Genomic DNA, 18,945 nt, shown 5'->3' on the forward strand with positions numbered 1-18,945 from the left:
GTAGGAAGGTGGACTCACCTGTAGGGAGGTGGACTCACCTGTAGGAAGGTGGACTCACCTGTAGGAAGGTGGACTCGCCTGTAGGGAGGTGGACTCGCCTGTAGGGAGGTGGACTCGCCTGTAGGGGAGGGGGACTCGCCTGTAGGGAGGGAGACTCACCTGTAGGGAGGGAGACTCACCTGTAGGGAGGTGGACTCGCCTGTAGGGGAGGGGGACTCGCCTGTAGGGAGGGGGACTCGCCTGTAGGGAGGTGGACTCGCCTGTAGGAAGGTGGACTCGCCTGTAGGGGGGGGGGGGACTCGCCTGTAGGGAGATGGACTCGCCTGTAGGGAGGGGGACTCGCCTGTAGGGAGGTGGACTCGCCTGTAGGGGAGGGGGACTCGCCTGTAGGGAGGGGGACTCACCTGTAGGGAGGTGGACTCGCCTGTAGGGGAGGGGGACTCGCCTGTAGGGGAGGGGGACTCGCCTGTAGGGAGGGGGACTCGCCTGTAGGGAGGTGGACTCGCCTGTAGGGAGGGGGACGCTGAAATAGAAAAAGTGGTCCGATCTGAAGTTTCACTACATCTTTCTACTCCTTCACCAACATGTATTTAATTTGTGTTGCTTTAGTTTTATTTTAAATGTGCGACACAAAGAATCTCATTCATTCAAGGTGGAGGCAAAGAGGAACGTGTCCGCAGCAGCAAATACATACATGTAGCACTTTATCCATTTAAAAGATATGTTGCCTGTGAACATAAGCTCATTATGTGGCTGTAGTTAGTTGTATAATCGTAATTTCTAGGAGACAGGATTGTCAATACGATGAAAAACGGGACGGAGCCAAACCCAGCTGACATTGGGCGAGAGGCGGGGTTCACCCTGGACAGGTCGCCAGCCTATCGCAGGGCCACATACAGAGACGGACAACCATTCACTCTCACATTCACACCTACGGTCAATTTAGAGTCTCCAATGAACCTAACCCCATTCTGCATGTCTTTGGACTGTGGGAGGAAGCCAGAGAACCCGGAGAGAACCCATGCATACACATTTTGCCATTATTTAAGTTATTAATGTTTCTTTTATTACCGTTAATTGTCACCCAGTGGCAGAATGTATAGGGCGGTGGACATTGTGTCGCCTGTCAGTAAGGTATTCTTTTGCCACAAGCTCTAACGCAAGAACAAACAAATCTTTCAGTACCTTGCTTCATGTTTGATGTGTATCAGATCCAATATGGGCTGCCTGGTAGATTTTTGTTCATACTACACAGACGGCAGGAATATATTCATCACAGTAGTTTAAGTAAAAAATACGTAATGTTTGCATAAGTAATCAGATTTATGAAACCCAGAGTGCCACATTAATGATGCACATCGTTTTACTTTTACTACAGACACATCATGTCAGCGTGCCTTGCACTCTTGTGACCTGATCAAGGTTCGCAACAACCAAATCGGAAAGTGTAAAAGACTACAGAGGTCCAAACCCAGCACCGCGTCTATTGCCACAACAAACCTTCAGTAGAGTCAAACTTCAGAAACCGTACCCTGGCTTTTTTTCTTCTCCAGGTAATTTTGCATTTGTCTGTTCTTTTCAAATGATTTTTTCTTTAAACAAAAAAACTAAACAATGGAAACTTCTGCGTGCAGCTCGTGGAGTGTGTCTTTGTCCTGCACGTCATGCCCTACCATTTGGACATGAACACAGTTTGTTTGATTAGTAATAATGAAAGTAGGTCACCACAGAGAGCAGATTGTTCAGCTGACAAACACCACAGCTCCCTGAACCTGCACAAGGCCGCGTCTCTCTAATCATTAAACCCTAATATACGCCTTCATGGAATCGGACTGATTGATTGATTTATCAGGGGCCAATGCGATCAATCCACATATTCTCTGTGGAGAGCCCTGTTATTTAATACAATTAAAACGATTTCAAAATCAAAAGAAAATATTAGCAGATATACGTCAAACTTGGCGTCGTGGTAAAAAAAAAAAAAGAAGAAGAAAAAAGAGTGATCGAAAGATAAGAAGCTGTTTCTGATTGGTGCGTGAACAGGGCACGTGACGGGACCTGGCTCATTTGCATACGCGCGGGCAGGTGCAGCGGGACAGGTGAGCGTGGCCGTGTGGCGGAAACAGTTCGAGCTGCGATGCCGCGACGCGGCGGCCTCGACCCCTGACCCGAGGATTATGAGGTTTTCTTTGGTTGGGTTTCCCCGCAGCATCTCGTTTTGAACCCGGGGTCAGCGCAGGGCGGCGTCGCTCCCCTCGCCCGGACGGAGAGCTCGTACCCGGTAGGTTTCTCCCACGCTCCCGCTGACTTTATCACATGCAACCACACAAGGAAACAAACAAACCGCGCCAACGAATGCGGCTGCACAACCTGGAGAGTTGGCGAGCGTCGCAGCTCCTCCGTTCCTCCACCTTTCATGGGTTTCACCTGTCACCCGTCGGGGGGGGTTGGAGGAGGTTGGAGGAGAAGGAGTGGGAGCAGGAGGAGGAGGCACCGGTCGGACAGGTGGAGCAGGTCCTGCGGCATTCCGCCGTGCGCAGGTATGCGTCCGCCCGTGGCCATTACGCACGGCCGTGGTGCGCCGGTGTCGTCATGTGGTTTGTGGAGGAGTAGAGAGGAAATGAACGTTTACCGTCGAGGTATATGCACGATCTCGTCGCGAGCAAAAAAGGACACGCTTGTTGTTGTTGGTTTTTTTTCAACTGTGTCCTCTCATTTCCGGTGAGTTGATTGCGTTTGCTTGTCTCTCTGTCACCAGAGGACTTAATCTGTATACAATCACGAAATGAATAGAGATGACGATGACTGATGACATTCGAGAAGCTCTGTTGACCAAAACAGTTTACTCCTTTTCTGAGGCACCCTTAATTGATGCAATTATTTCAACTGGCTGAAATATGTAATAATAATAATATCTAATATATAATAATATAATAATTGGCAACTGTTTTGATGATTGTCCCTTTGAATAACTTCATTTGTACGAGCAAACATAATTCTGATTGGATTTTTTGTCTGTTATTCAGTTTGGTATGAAAATAATCTGTGTATTTATCAAATGGAGAAAAAAGAGATTGCTCGTTGCAGCTACCGAGCTTCCACTTTGTGTGTGTGTGTGTGTGTGTGTGTGTGTGTGTGTGTGTGTGTGTGTGTGTGTGTGTGTGTGTGTGTGTGTGTGTGTGTGTGTGTGTGAAGATGATTTCTAATGTGGCACTGACATAATACTAACGATATTCAAAGGCCTGAAAGAGTAGCATTTCCCAGACTGTCAGAAGGTTCCAGCTCCCTTCTCCATGTGCTTTAACCGATTAATAGATTTTTCAGGCCATCAATCGTCTGGGTCATTTTGTAAAGGAAGAGTGCTTCAAACTTATCTTCTTTTGTGTTTTGCACAGTTGCTTTGAAAGACGAGCAGTCTAAATATGTCAACTTGAACTTCAGGAAAATGTGATGGACATTCTTTGTGTTCTGATATTTTGTCTGCTAAAAATTATTCTTCAGTCGATCAGGCAAACAGCTGTTCTCCATCAAGGAGACTGACAAAGATCACCTGGTCTGTTGTCGTTGTAGCTGATGCCGTGGTGGTGCAGATGTTAGAACACAGTTCTCATGGACCTGCTTGATTCTTTCTGTTCCTCGGGAAGAAGGGCATCAGATTAAATATTGTCAATGTAATCTAATCACTGTTTAGCTGTTTGATATTTTAATCATCACAAATATATGAATTTTTTTCTCAATATAAGGAATCAATATAGACCCATGAGAATTTCAGACACACTAATTAATTTACGATTTTCTTTACAGAACATTGAATATATGCCTGGATGTTGACAGTTGTTTTTGCAACTTCCGTTTACCTGTTGTAGAGACTCAAGGTTCCACTTTTAGTTGGTTTAGTTCCAAAGGACATTGTTCTTTGTGGAAACTATGAAAACAAACAATGCATCGCAGCGACTTTGACATACATGTTGTGAGTTCTACATACTCTGACCTGTGTGTTTGATTCCCTCCCCAGCTCCCTGTCACCATGGCGATGCAGGTGTTCACAGCACCGGTAGTGTCGGCGTTTGTCTCCACCGCGCTGTCCCTGCTCAGCTTGACGCTGCTGCTGCTGCTGTGCGTCATCAGGAAGAAGCGAAGGATGGAGGGAACGTACAGGCCCAGTGCAGAGGAGAGGAAGCAGACCGGCGCGGCGGGGTCTGAAAAGCCTGGCCTGACTCTGCCTTTGCCCAAAGAGGAACGTCTCATATGATAAAAGTGGCCTCGCATGCCTTTGCTCCTCTGTCACCGTGTAAACCTGTGGATCGATTACTCCCGTCACAGCGTTGCGAACCTCTTGGATCCTCCACGTTTGTCTTTTTGCACCAGGAATCTTCACACACACTGGGACACTTTGTGCTGCACCTTCTCATCCCCGATGACGACAAATAGACTGATCAGACTGTCAATTCTATCACCTGTTTCACTGCATGAGAAGAGGAATTATTTCTTGTGTGGAGGATCTGCTCACTTACCTGAAGTAGTCACTCCCTTTATTCTGCCACATGAGGGACATGAGCTTAAGTCCATTTTGTATTTGTACAGAGGTTATTTATATGTAAGACATAGTGTTTTACATTATGTCTAAGTTGAAGGATATTCATTAAAAAAACAAAACACTGACGATGACTGTGATGCACTTTTAAGACAACTCTTAATTTCATAGAAAATCAAAAATCAATGTGTATGGTACACAGTGTTCTGTAAATAAACCAACAATGTGCACACCCGGGGCTGCAGCTCTTTGTCTCTTCTCTTGGAGCATTGAAGGCCAGGAGGGACAAAACGTTGGATGTTCAAAATACTAAGTGATTCTTTCAAGTTATGAGTCTGTCAGTTATTGTAATTTTTCAGGAAGTAACCGATGGAGAGTTTATCTATCTCACACACATGCAGTTCTAAAATACTCATACAGTCGCTGAGCTGCAAACCGCTCAAAGTCCACACTGTATTAATCAGCCATACTTCCTTGTCACCTTAATCTTAAGTGCAGTCATTTCATCACGAACACAACCTTCAGATAAACAAAAATGTGTTAAAGTATTTGCTTAATCCTGACAAACACTTTGTCTCCAAGAATAAGTTTGTTGATTTTTCTCCTGTTTAAAATTTTTTATTGTCAACAAATCCTACAAAATGTTTTTAAAACACACCACTAAGCCACACTGTGGCACTGGGGACATGTTGCTTCTCTAGCACCAACTCACATGCTGTAGTTTATCACTCATAAATATAAGTGCAGCTGAAAATTTGTCGTCTTTACTCCAGTTTTGGGACATTTTCTGTAAAAAAGAAAACAATATATTTTTTAACGGCAACAACAAGGGAAATAGGGCAATTTGTCATCAATGACCACAAAACCATGTCAACAGAATTGTCCTTCAAGCTTCAAATCTCTTCTTAAGTTCCGACACTTTGATGGGAGTGGGGTCTTTCCCCTCATGGGCCCCTGAGCAGTTGTTCTCTTCTGATATATTTGAGTCACAGGGCCGGTGGGTTTGTGTTTTCTCCGTGCTCCACAACGCGTTGCACGGCCTCCCCGGTTCAGCCAAGCCCTTGATCCTGGACTTCACCTGAAAGCTCTGGCTGGAGGCCTGAGACTGGAAGCGTGCTACAGTAGATTGCACTTTCGGTGGAGAGGGCATTTGTCCCGACCCCCGCTCCTCTTTCTTGACCGCTTCTTCACTCCTCTGTTCCTGAACTGCTGGAGGTTTGGGGTCAGCAGTGGGGCTCTGAGGCCCAGGACAAACTGTGCTGTCTGGAATGTCTGTCTCCTGTTGTCCTTGCCGCTCCTCCACCATGTTGGGATAATGGTTATTCAGCTTTCTAAGTTCGTTGAAAGATCTTGTAACCTCTTTCTCTTCCTGGTTCTCATTTCCCTCCTCTTCACTCGCTACAACTTTCTGCATTTCCTTTGTTTCTCTTTGCGTTTCTTGTCCCTCAGCCAACTCATCACTCTGATTTCTCTCATCTTCCCGCTTTGCTTTTAACCCTTCATCCTCTCGCTTCTCAGACGTTTCTTCCTCAGGTTCCGCTCCGAGGCTCACTCTCATTTCCTCAAACCGAACTTCCTCAAATGTATGTCTGTTTTCTTTTTCTTGTCCTTGGTTCCCATTTATTGCCACCTTCACTTCTTCCTGTTTCTCTTCATCCTCCCTCTGTCCCCTATCTTTTTCCTCCATTTCACACGTTGCCAGTAGACACTCTGACCCCTCCTCCTCTGGAACACTGGGGTCCAGGTATGGCCAATCGGAGTCCGGATTCCAGCTGTGCAGGCTGCCACTGCCGCTGATGGACAGACACAGGCTTTCCTGGCTGGGGTTGACTGGACCGAACTGGAAATCACAGCAACAGCCCATGTTAGACCAGAAAAAAACAAAACATTTGTGTGTGTTTGTGTGTGAGAGCGAGAGAGAGAGAGAGAGAGAGCGTGTACGCAAGTTCCTCCTCTCCTTACCTTTGTGATATAGTCATGGCTGTCTGGTCCGAACAGATCCAGACTGCGGGTGCCGTACAGGAGGCCGCGTTCATGGGAGCTCCGGGAGCTGAGAGTGTCAAAAATCTCCCCGAGCAGGTCCATCTCCTCCGGGTCACTCAGCAGTGTACCCTCCCCGTCTTCTTCATCCTCCTGGAGCTCAGCGTCAGGCTCGACTGCAGGCCCAGAAACGGCTCTAAGAAAACACATGTTCAGGACACAGGATGACACAGACAGGACAACACATGCTGTGAGTTTTTTTTACTCCAGTTGTACAAAGTATGTAAGTACAGTATGTCCCTCTGAAATCAGCAGCAGAAGTACAAACCTCAAAACTGTACTCAAGCACTTAGGCAAATGTAATGAGTTACTTTGATCGCCTGCTCACCCATCCCATGTATCCTCGGTGTCCTTCATGTTGTCCTGGTCTCTGGGAGGCCTGTGTTTGTGAACAGGCCGACGGGGACGTGACTGACACAAAGCGACATAGTGACGAAACAAAGGGATCGCAAAGCAACATCATTCACAACAAGCGCGACAGATATCGGAGGGGGGTGAATCAGAAACAGTGACAGAAACAGGCCACAAAAGGTGCAAAATAGCACAAAGAGGAAGTGGAAGACAGAAGAACAGGCAGATGAGCTATGTCGTGAACATGTGGATGATATCTCCACTTTAATAAGACCTTAAAAATGAATGACATGCAGTTGGTGCATGAAAAAGAGATGTGGGACCGTTGTGAGAGAGATCTCACCATCCCGAAGTGTGGCGTGATTGGCAGGCGATTCTGCAGGCAGTCAGATTGGGCACGGCGGTGTGACACTGATCCTCCTCTCTGAAGAGAGTGGGCTTCATTGTTGGCCTGCAAAACAAACACACGCGCGCACACACACACACACCCACACACACACCCACGCACACACACACACGGAGGAAGAAGAGATACAGTAAACCACAGCAGAGTGAGTACCAAACATTGCACATGCCCACATAAACACGAGCCCACCTTGTGCATCAGCAGATTTTTCCAACCAGACTTGGCGAGACCTTTGGCCTGGGAGGGAATAAGAAGATCATGAGGAGAATTGTTTTGGTGCCGCAGACGGCGTTCACCTGCACTCCGCCTGTACTCACTCTCATGTTTGCCTTGGACTTCATGTTGAGGATAAGCGCTCCTCCCCCTTTCTGTCAAAAGTGCACACGCATCCTTGTTACACTTTTCAGCAAGATGGGAAACACAATCGTCAGAAGTAGTTCAATGAAGTTTAAAAGAACGTACCTTTAAATTACCAACTAACTGCTGATACGATTTGCTTCTTCCTAGAAATAAACAACGATACAGGGAAAACGGGGGATAAGTGCTACAGTAATTGAGTAATAGGAAAATTTGAGACACACATTCAGACACACACCAGCTGTTGTTTCACACTTTAGGATCTCATCCTCAAACAGGTCGTCTGGTTCCTCCCCTGTGTTGAGAATATCCAGGCGGCCATCTATGAACTAAAACAAAAGCAGAGCAACAGCTGTTCAGGTCTGAAATCACACAGACTAGGTGCAACGCCTAATCCGTTAGATAATCAATCTGAATTAAAATGTCTGGCAGAGAGTGGAAGTGACACTGCCCCGTCTCCACTGTGACAACTGCAGCATCTGTCCAGCAGAGGGGAGCGAATCTCAGGGTTTACCTGTTTGAAGAACTGCAAATGAACGGCGCTTTGCAGGAACTGCCCCATACTGTGAGACTTGTGATCTAGAAACAGCCTCTCGCTGAAAAATATTTCACCTTCCTGCAGGAACAAAACACACAGAGTCAGAGAGAGGTGAGCACAAAAAAAAAGACAAGAGCAAGAGTCCAAAAAAATACACACAGGACCACCGTTCCGACCCGATAGAGCAGAGCCGCCTGTAATTGATTTGCCACAAATGCAGAAAACAATTCAAATGATTAAATCTGAGTCTTAAACGTATATTCAAGCGAAAACAATACCTCCACAAAAGACAGATTTTTGTTATATTCAAAAACATGTATTCAAAACTTTGAGATTATGAGTGACTGACCTCGTGACCCTGCAGTGCGTCCCTGTAGCCCCCGAACAGCAGGGCCTGAGCCCTCAGGAAGGCCCGGGAGACACCGGAGCCGGGAGACACGGCCTGACGCTTCAGACACAGCTTCAGCCCAGACATCTGGAAACACATGAACAATCACAACCGTGACCCGCGATACTACTGCTGTGCACTATCCACGATCAAATACGTGAAGACAAGCTGGAAAGTGCATGGTGTGTTAGAGGGAGTCATCTTTTTGTGATATGTCATTTGTCCGCAGTGGTGTTAGTTTTCTATCCCGGTAACTCTTCCTAGGAATCATTTCAGGAACTCTCGAATCTCGTTGCTGGGTTTTCACCAGAGGAGCCATGGTCTATAACTGGTTCCTCCGCCCCAGTTCCTGGCCCCAAAATGTCCCCCGCTCAGGTGATTGTCCTATTTTGGGTTTTGCAAGAACTGCTGGGGCAGAGTGCTGAACATCAATCCCAAACATCACAATGTCAGAACATAATGAATCCACTCAGTCACAATATTAAAAAAGGACATTCTATTTCTAATGTTAGTTGTTTAGTTTACCTCCTCTTCATGGTTCTTTAGGATGTGATGGAAATGCAAGCAGGGACGTGTGAAATAGATTTTCACTTCCTAGTTTGGTTACTGTGCTTTAACTAACAAGCGTCACCTGTTTCTGTGCCAAAGACCGGCATCTAAAAGAGCAATCTAGTCACAATTTCCTTATACGGTAAAAACAAAATGACAAAGTGTTAAGTGAGAAACAAAAAGGAGACTCATACATATTCCCATAAACACACTCAATAGTAGAGTATTTACTACCACATCTGAAGGTATCCTCTTGAGGTCGTCAAAGGGGGTTTCGAGAGTGTTCGTGTCCACATTTAGAATCACGACTTCCTCCAGCCCGCGACTCCTCACCCACTGTCAGACAGATACAGATATACAGATAATCATTTGACGTCGATTTGACCAGGTTGGAAGTATTTAAGTGACTGAAACAGGTTCAAGCTGTAGTTTACCTCAGATAGACTGCTGTGGACGCCTATTAGGAAAGGCATGGGTGCACTGGAACCAAATCAAAAGCACGTATGAATCCAGGGTTCGTGCACAGCAAGCTGAATGGATCGACAGATGCCTTACCAGCAGTAGTCCAGTAGGTGAGGTGGCAGGACAGGTATGAAGATGTGTTGCCAGTACATGGGATACAACACGGCACTGAGTGCATGCACACAAGACGTCAGCTGCACACACACACAAAAAATGGCGGTCAGTTTCAGACAACACACGGGCATGCCTGTGTCATGCCACATATGGCGGCTAACGTGTGATTTCAATGCAGCACAATGAAGATTATTCCGGCTGCAGTGAGTTATGTTCCCCTGCAGTTCAGCATTCAGCAGAAACTAAAAGTGGCGTCTCCACTGGTGAGTGCTGAAGGGTAACAGTTGCAGACGTTGCGTCAAATGTGCTTTTGGCATAGGGTAAGGTGCCAGAGAATGAACGGGTTTCTGGCAGACGTAGAACTATAATAATAATAGAAGAATGAATGACGTGTCTTACAGTGCTGAGTTTGCTGGCAAAGATCAGGATGCGTCTCTCAAACAGCATGCTGGCATAGATCTGGAGCAGGTTGCCCACATCCACTGCCACAATCAGCTCTGTCAAGTTCCTCTGGTCAACACACGCATGCACACACACACACACACACGCACACGCACACGCACACACACACACACACACACACACAAACACACACACACACAAACACGCACACATACAAACACACACACACACAAACACGCACACAAACACACACACACACAAACACGCACACAACATCAGTTCGATGACGTCTTTGTTAAGGATCTACGACCTGGGTTTAATTCAATCGGACAAACTCACATTTTCTGGGATGGAGGGGAGACTTCTGGGGTCTGGAGCGATGAAGTACGGCACCTGGTCAAAACAAGTGGAACAGAAAAATATCAAGAAAACCTGTGGGAATTCAATGGAAGAATTTGTGTTTTCAGCTGGATTAGTACCCTCAGCATGCGCGGATCAAAGGTTACAGACGTTAGAGTTTCATTCCAAAACCATGTATCCGCAAAAAAAACGTTGTGATGTAATGATATTTGTTATTTGCAAACTATGGTGGGATTATTTTGTCCTTTAATACAACATTAAAATTGTTTTCCTTAAGATTTTCTTCGAATCAAACCTCATTTTTGATACTATTCATGATTTATATTTTTTTCAGCAAATGCCGTTCATTGTGTTTGTACGGGTTTTTATCATTAATGTTGCATGCATCCATTCCCACACTGGATTGAACTTCATCTTCACTTGCTTTACTTTACAGTAACAGTACCATCGCTGTATTAAGTTGCTTATGCAAACTTTGAAAAGCTCTTGAATCAGTTGTACTAAATCATACTCGCTGTTACCATGGTAACCATGGGGCGTTGCAAAAATAATTTATGAATAAAATCTGAAAAATGTGTTACAACTTTATAATATGTTATGAATTTTGAAACCATATTGTATGTTTCTTTCAAGTGGAGGATTTTGCATTTTGGAATGAAATGCAAAAATACACAAAACACACCCTGCTGTAGTTTTGAGCCACATGGAGGTATTTCTCGTGCAGTAAGACACAGCATGTTTGTCGTGGGGTCAGTACAATCACGGGTTAATGCTGGGTTATGAATACATACAGTTAGAGGCCAAAGGTCATGATGACTGTCACACATTAATGGTGTTACGTTTGGCCTAAACATCTGATTGATTAGACAGCCGAGAGACAAGGTTTTAGTCCACACACATCAGGTTTAACCATCAAGCACAGACAGCTGAAGTTTTCCAGCAGGAGTTAGTCTGTCGCTGCTCGGCCATTGTTCCAGACCAAAAGCACTCCAGTAGGACTCACCCCCTCTTGTGCCCCTGGGTGTCCAACAGGATGGGACACCTCTGTGCTGACCAATAGCTGCTCTCCCTCAGAAAAAAACACAACATGCTAACCACCGAAAGACAACAGCCATAAAGTCCAGCGTGACCCCCGGTCCTTGTTGGCTAACTAGAGATTTACCATCTGCAGAGTGATGGATCCAGCTGCCAGCGGTATGGGCTGCTTGTAGAGTGAAGCCAGCAACGCTTTCATCTCGCTGGTCTGTTGAGAAGACAATGTCTGCCCTGTTAACAATACTACGTGAAAGACTAATACGGAAGCAGACACATCATACACAAGCAGGGGAAACTCACCTGTCCCTTTGTCAGGTAATCAGCCAAGTTGTTGAGAAGTTTGTAAAACACTTCAAACCATGGAAGATAGCTGTAAATGGATTGAAGACAAGTTGGTTTCATTAGGGTGTTCAAGCCGTTGTTTGACTGTATTACCTCCCTCACACACATTCACACACACACACACACCTGAGTATGCAAAGGCAGGTTTGTGTGCTGTTGGTGAGGCGGCAGAAGCCGAAGCGTTGGCATCCCTCAAGGTCAGTCAGAACAAAAGTAAAGTGCTGCACGGCCACTCCGCCCCTCACTCTGAGCGGACGAACGAAGTCAGAGAAAGGCATATGAAAACACAAACAGACTGGAACCTGGAGTGAGATGCAAACCAGCCAGTGTCTACTCACCTCTGTATGTCGTATGGGAAGCAGAATTTAGGCAATGTCTGACAGGACTCCTAAAAAGGAGGAGAATATGGAGGAGAAAAAAAAATCACCTTAAACGATTGGGGGTCTACATTCATGCTCGGTGAGGCTGCGGTTGCAGATATCTGTCGGTGTGTCTTGCCTCTATTTCAGCCCACTGGGTGCTCGAGTGACGGAGGAACAAGTGTGAAGAAAACAACACCGTCTTCTGACAGGAAGTATCTTTTTTTTGTTTTATCAATGTGTGTCACTGATGTCACTCTGGCGAAGGCCCTCGAAACACTGAAACACGTTGGTGGAATAAAGGTGAATCTTCCACTTAGTTAGCTTTAGTGCTGTGCTGCTGGTTAGTGGGTATACTGTTCATTATGATCACCATCGTAGAGTAATATGTTAGCATGTTGCTAATTGGTAGACAACTGAGGCTGCTGGGGATAAGTTATGTTTTCCAAATTAAAAATTAAAGCTGCATACTACTTAATATTATATTATATTCTAATTGTGATTGTTATTATCATTAGTATTAGTAGTAATTGTATTAGTAGTAGTAGTAGTAAAAGCACTTTGGAAAGTGCTTATTATTAAGAGCATTACGTATTGCATTGTGTATTACCCTATACTCTGACTTTCTGCTGCTTATGACATCTGTCACTTGAGATGGTATTTGCACAACACTACTAGTCCTATACATAATAGTCTGTGTCCAATTGTTCTTCATAATTCTATTTTGTTTTATCTTAGTTTATTCATTTTGTATTAACCTTATTGTAATGTATTTTATTCTATTCTTATTCAAACCTGTACTCATTTGGGCTGTATGCACTTATCTTAACGTATCGTATCTGAATAGTCAGGGGATTAAACAACTGACGGAAATGACAATCTGTAGATTGGCCAATCTGGTTTACAACAAGATGCTATGGTCATTTTAATGTGACAATATATCCACAAATATTATGTTTCAGGATACACAAGTGGCTACCTCGTCACTGAAGTCCTCTGGGAACTGAAACAGTACGCCGGGATCTGTAACATTAAAACGAATGAATGAACATCCTTGATAGTACCCCAAACAAACAACACAGTACATAGAGTAGTGAAGCAAAGTCTTTCTGATTTACAAGGAAAAACTTAAGGCTTGTACTGGGCAAATTCAATAACTGTTGCAAGACAGTAAAAAGTGTCTCTTTTTTTAACGCTCAGCTGCTCAGTCTGTTACATTACCACAACATGATTTTATCTGGCTCAAGTGTGACTAGACAGGCTTTGTGGTTTGACTGATCACATGACAGGAAGTGTGAGCAACTCTCAGCTCGACAGAAACACCTTCATATGCACTCTTGATCTCGTTCCTATCTTACAGACACTATCGGGTGTTGCTTTTTGATTTTGAAGAGAATCTCGGGTGGCGTTCGACAGTCAGATCGGTGTGGGGTGCCATGCAGAAATATGACAACACGATGACCAACAGCGTCATAGGAAAGTGTTTCAGGAACAATTTTTATCAACTTCTCTTGTGCTTACAAATCACTCTGCTCATGTAGATTGTTCTGTAGCCGACGACACACTCGGCTGGCACACAGGCTGGGAAATACAGTATTTGCAAACACTACCTGACCCGGGTGCAGTGCTGGGATGAGAGGCCTCACCTTTGTCTCTGGCAACGGGGCAATTTGCTTCGAAGAACCAGTGGAAGGTTCGCTCAGGGTTTTGCCTGACAGGAAAGACATTCACAGCGCTGATGTCAGGTCACACTCATACACTGTGATACCCACCAAACATGGTCACGTTAATGTTGAAACATTCCAGCGAATGTACTTCACATTTTCCATTTCATTGAAATCCCAGTCCTCCACAACCTAAACGAATCTGATCACAGGTAAACAAAGGCTGCAACGGGTGTGCTTTTAAAGGTGAGTGTCAATTGTGATATACAGGTAGAGATTAACTGTGATTACATCCAAATATTCAAATGTATATTGTGTATTATGTATTAGCCAGCACAGATTTTGTTCCCCCTGTGTTTTAAACAAAAACAGGTCGACCATGAAATGTATGTTACAGGGGCAGCAGAGCTGCTGCAGGGAACTTCCTGTGCAGCAGCGAGAGGAAGTTATGAAAACCACAAGAACAGAATTACGGGCAGACAGTGATTATGATGATGGAAGTAAAACAAAAAAAATACTTGGTTGACTTACTTCAGTCTGGAGCCCATGCTGTCTGAATTCGCCCGTGTCCATGTGTTTGTCCAGGGGGGGCAGAGATGTTCAGCAGGTGCGGGAGGAAACAGTCATCCGACCGGACGTGGTGGTGCTGAATGAAGGCAGAAACAGCAGCAGTCTGCACAATCAGCGGCAGAGTGACGGAACACTTCCTGATCTGTCTCATTATGTGTTTGTGTTGTGTCAATGTATGCATGACGTCTGTCATAAAACCACCTCTTCGTATTCATATTCACTCTCTTCACCTCTCCTTTACTTGTCCTCTTCCAAGCCTGTTAGTATCAATATAATTAAAAAAAGAAAATAAAAAAAAGAGTTGTATCTGCACGAGCAGCTGCAGGAATTACCAAATGATAGAATAGCATTTTTGCATGAGGAAAATCCCCTACTTTATCTCACCTATGATTTTTCATTTACCCATTTAAACTTTTAAAACTGGATCATCTTCTATATGAAGAAGGATGACCATTTATAAACCCATGTAATTAAATTATCTCATCAATTTTTTAAAATCCTTTTGTAATGTGCACAGATAACCGAAGCTGTGTGTTACTTGTGTTACTTTATGAATTTTAAAAATACGTATTTACTATAGGAGTATGCCCACATAGTCAAGGTGACTAGTTATCCTTCAAATAATCTGGCTGGGCAAATATTTATATCATATCAGAGCATTATGCTTAGGAAAAGAGGCAACACTGCGTCCTGCTCAGTCACCAAACTGATCTCACACCGCCTCCTTGTGGTGTTCAAGCAACACCGCGTAATGTGTAGACAGCACAGGTCTCCATTTTGGAGAAAAAATTGCCGATCCTCGGTTTGGCCCATTTCATTAGAAATGAATATATTTTTTGGAAAGGTATATCAGAAAGATTTAAAAAGTGATCTTTACGAACATAAATATAAACTTGAACTATCTCCTTGATAAATGCACGAAACAAAGTCCAGAAGCACACAAGGATTTTTTCCAAACAAGTTTATTTCAATCAACGCTAATTTGGACATTAAAGTGATTAAATTGTATGCGAGTTCAACAGTTCTATTGAATACTTGGTCCACACAGGGAACTGCTTGACCAATGAGGATAAATGAACATCAACGGAAGGCTACTGAACAAAGACCACGCGCACACCTGGGTTCGCTACCTTTTGCATGAGAACTAAAATGGAACAGTCAGTATTAGTGTTGTTAATCCCACTCTGGGTGGAGGAGAGTGGGCTGGAGAGGGTGAGAGAGATGGAAACAGAGGGAATAAAGAGGGCTGGAGAAGGAGAGTACTGTGAAAAAAAGAAAGAAAAAAAAAAGGAAAAAAGGGCAGAGCAGAGTAGAGCGGAAATCAGTGGATGGATGGTTGGTTGGATGGAGCTGTGTGCAACGAGTGCAGTGGAGAAATGATGTGTGATTTTAGCCTCAGGCCACCTCCTCCTCTCCCTCCTCCTCAAACTCGCCCTCCTCAGCTGTGGCGTCCTGATACTGCTGGTACTCGGACACCAAGTCGTTCATGTTGCTCTCCGCCTCGGTGAACTCCATCTCATCCATGCCCTCGCCGGTGTACCAGTGGAGGAAAGCCTTGCGGCGGAACATGGCGGTGAACTGCTCGGAGATCCGCTTGAACAGCTCCTGGATGGCCGTGCTGTTGCCGATGAAGGTGGCGGCCATCTTGAGCCCGCGCGGCGGGATGTCGCACACGGCCGTCTTGACGTTGTTGGGGATCCACTCCACGAAGTAGCTGCTGTTCTTGTTCTGCACGTTCAGCATTTGCTCGTCCACCTCCTTCATCGACATGCGGCCGCGGAAGACGGCGGCCACGGTCAGGTAGCGGCCGTGGCGCGGGTCGCAGGCGGCCATCATGTTCTTGGCATCAAACATCTGCTGAGTGAGTTCGGGCACAGAGAGGGCTCTGTACTGCTGGCTGCCCCGGCTGGTCAAGGGGGCGAAGCCAGGCATGAAGAAGTGCAGACGTGGGAAGGGCACCATGTTGACAGCCAATTTGCGGAGGTCAGCGTTGAGCTGGCCGGGGAAACGCAGGCAGGTGGTCACCCCGCTCATGGTGGCAGAGACCAGGTGGTTGAGGTCTCCGTAGGTGGGTGTGGTGAGTTTAAGGGTGCGGAAGCAGATGTCATACAGCGCCTCGTTGTCGATGCAGTAAGTCTCGTCTGTGTTCTCAACCAGCTGGTGGACGGACAGGGTGGCGTTGTAGGGCTCCACCACTGTGTCTGACACCTGCAGACAGAAGACACAAAGGACATGGGGCTGAAGAGCCAGAGAGGTTGGGCTTTTTTATAACGACAAAAAGAAATGTGACATAATCACTGTACCTTTGGCGAGGGCACCACGCTGAAGGTGTTCATGATACGATCAGGGTACTCCTCGCGGATCTTGCTGATGAGCAGAGTTCCCATGCCAGAGCCCGTGCCGCCGCCCAGGGAATGTGTGAGCTGGAAACCCTGGAGGCAGTCGCAGCTCTCGGCCTCCTTCCTCACCACATCCAGGACCGAGTCCACCAGCTCAGCTCCCTCTGTGTAGTGGCCCTTGGCCCAGTTGTTACCTGCTCCACTCTGGCCTGGAGGGAAAGGATTGATCACCATCTGACCTATGAATATTCTGCAAACTGTTTTCATTTGTCATTTCAACTGAAAACCCGATTTACTCTACAGCAAAACTTTTTCTCGTCTCATGTGTATGAATGATCGTATGTACCAAAGACAAAGTTGTCGGGTCTGAAGATCTGGCCGAAGGGGCCGGAGCGGACAGAGTCCATAGTGCCCGGCTCCAGATCCACTAAGATGGCCCTCGGGACGTATTTCCCACCTTCAACACAAACAGATGTCAAAACTATCCATCAAGGAGGGTCACAATAATAACACACGCGTGGTTGTGTTTTAACAGCCCTGACCCGACGCCTCGTTGTAGTAGACGTTGATTCTGTCCAGCTGCAGGTCGCTGTCTCCATGATAGGTTCCTGTTGGGTCGATGCCGTGCTCATCGCTGATCACCTCCCAGAACTACAGACGGGACGAGACGACGGGGGAGATTAGGCAGAGACCAGCAAGTGAAATCCGGAATAACACAGTGTGAGGTTAAACACTCAGCACAGAAGTGGCCTGCTATTAATAACACACTTTACAACCTGGTCCACATGTTGAGCTACAGCCGCCTCACCATGTGCGTATTACAATGCTGAAGCAATCAATTCATATATATTTTTTGGATTGAAAAAAAGCAAAAAAAAAAAAAAAAAAGCAAATTAATTTCATGATACCAGTCTCTCAAATGGGAGGATTTTCTGCTTCGTTGGTTTTGGATGTTTGTCAGACAAAATTAGCACTTTCAAGACTTCATCTTTCATTCTCCAGAATTTATTCGGCAGAATTAAAAAAACAACTAAAAAAAACTTGTTGCTTACAGCACAACAACAATATCTGAATATTTTTCAAGTTCACCCTCAAATTAATCTCTGGTTGACACACACACACACACACTTTTCTTCTGACAGGACTTTGATGGATATGTGTGTGTGTGTGTGTGTGTGTGTCCGTCCTCTGGTAAACACGCCTACTACAGTGACAGTCTCTGCCTCTCACAGTGACAGTGTTGGATGGATCACGTAACCACAGCGGGGACATCTCTGCGTGCCGCCGCCGAGGCTGTATAATAAGAAGATAAGGTCCGGTATCCAGGTCACATCACGTATCCATGGTTACCGCTCGTCCTAAAGGATGCTCTCGTGCACCACAGCCCTTGCGCAACACTTTTCCCACTTCACTACGTTGACCTATTTTGTATTTCCCGCGACAAGAATCACTGCACGTTAGCAGGTCGATAAGACACCGGCGGCTCTGTGTGTGTGTGTGTGTGTGTGTGTGTGTACATGTTTCATACCTTTGCGCCAATCTGGTTCCCGCACTGCCCGGCCTGCAGGTGCACTATTTCACGCATTTTGTCGCTGCGGTGTGAGAGTGGGTGTCACTGATGCTGCAGGAGGAGGAGGAGGAGGAGGAGGAGGAGGAGAAGCTGACGACGGGCTCCGGTGCTGCTGGCTGTTCCGCGCTGTCCCTCCCGGCTCCTTCGTCCGTCAGTGTGGCTCTCTGAATGCTGGCGTTGTATCTGCGACGCAAACTTGTTGCAAACTCTCTCTCTGTCTCTCTCTCTCTCTCTCTCTCTCTCTCTCTCTCTCTCTCTCTCTCTCTCCGTCTGCGTCTGCGTCTGCCCGCCCTGTGCTGCAGCATGACGTCATCACCATGGCAACGGGGAACCGGGCACGGCCGGAAAATGGGCCTGAGTTCGCCCCCGTGCTGGAAGATGGTCCGAGCAGACACCGGTTGTCGTGAGGTTGACTTGTCTGAGCCCACATTGGCACGTGGGGGGAATTGAAAGGATATGTAGATACAATGGATGAAAAACCGTCAATTTTTCTAGTACCACAAGTTATGAATGGGTTTTTAGCCATCTGTACATCGAATGATAACCTCTGACCTCAGACCATCAA

General features: G+C 45.9%; 2 protein-coding genes across 3 annotated transcripts; both read right to left on the minus strand.

Moving 5' to 3' along the window:
• Positions 1-5,136: 5,136 nt before the first annotated feature.
• dennd1c (DENN domain containing 1C) lies at positions 5,137-14,601 on the minus strand. 2 transcript variants are annotated; one of them, XM_035636546.1, is made up of 23 exons: positions 14,433-14,601; positions 13,884-13,948; positions 13,217-13,260; positions 12,217-12,266; positions 12,005-12,124; positions 11,837-11,906; positions 11,664-11,744; positions 11,505-11,570; positions 10,481-10,534; positions 10,139-10,249; positions 9,719-9,819; positions 9,598-9,643; positions 9,398-9,499; positions 8,576-8,701; positions 8,203-8,304; positions 7,927-8,017; positions 7,794-7,834; positions 7,649-7,699; positions 7,521-7,568; positions 7,269-7,376; positions 6,903-6,985; positions 6,497-6,710; positions 5,137-6,374 (listed from the first exon to the last, which is right to left on the minus strand). In XM_035636546.1, exons 1-23 carry the CDS (start codon positions 14,447-14,449, stop codon positions 5,421-5,423), a joined length of 2,745 nt encoding a protein of 914 aa, XP_035492439.1. In that variant the 5' UTR covers positions 14,450-14,601; the 3' UTR covers positions 5,137-5,420. The 2 variants fall into 2 exon arrangements, with proteins under 2 accessions (XP_035492439.1, XP_035492440.1); XM_035636547.1 differs by lacking the exon at positions 11,505-11,570.
• Positions 14,602-15,415: 814 nt separating this feature from the next.
• On the minus strand, positions 15,416-18,614 carry LOC118313058 (tubulin beta-4B chain-like). The gene is made up of 5 exons (XM_047334084.1): positions 18,339-18,614; positions 17,353-17,461; positions 17,157-17,267; positions 16,775-17,019; positions 15,416-16,679 (listed from the first exon to the last, which is right to left on the minus strand). The coding sequence occupies exons 1-5, from the start codon at positions 18,393-18,395 to the stop codon at positions 15,867-15,869; spliced, it is 1,335 nt and encodes a 444-aa protein (XP_047190040.1). The 5' UTR covers positions 18,396-18,614; the 3' UTR covers positions 15,416-15,866.
• Positions 18,615-18,945: the final 331 nt, after the last annotated feature.

This window comes from Scophthalmus maximus, chromosome 8, assembly GCF_022379125.1.
Source record: "Scophthalmus maximus strain ysfricsl-2021 chromosome 8, ASM2237912v1, whole genome shotgun sequence".
Classification (NCBI taxonomy): domain Eukaryota; kingdom Metazoa; phylum Chordata; class Actinopteri; order Pleuronectiformes; family Scophthalmidae; genus Scophthalmus; species Scophthalmus maximus.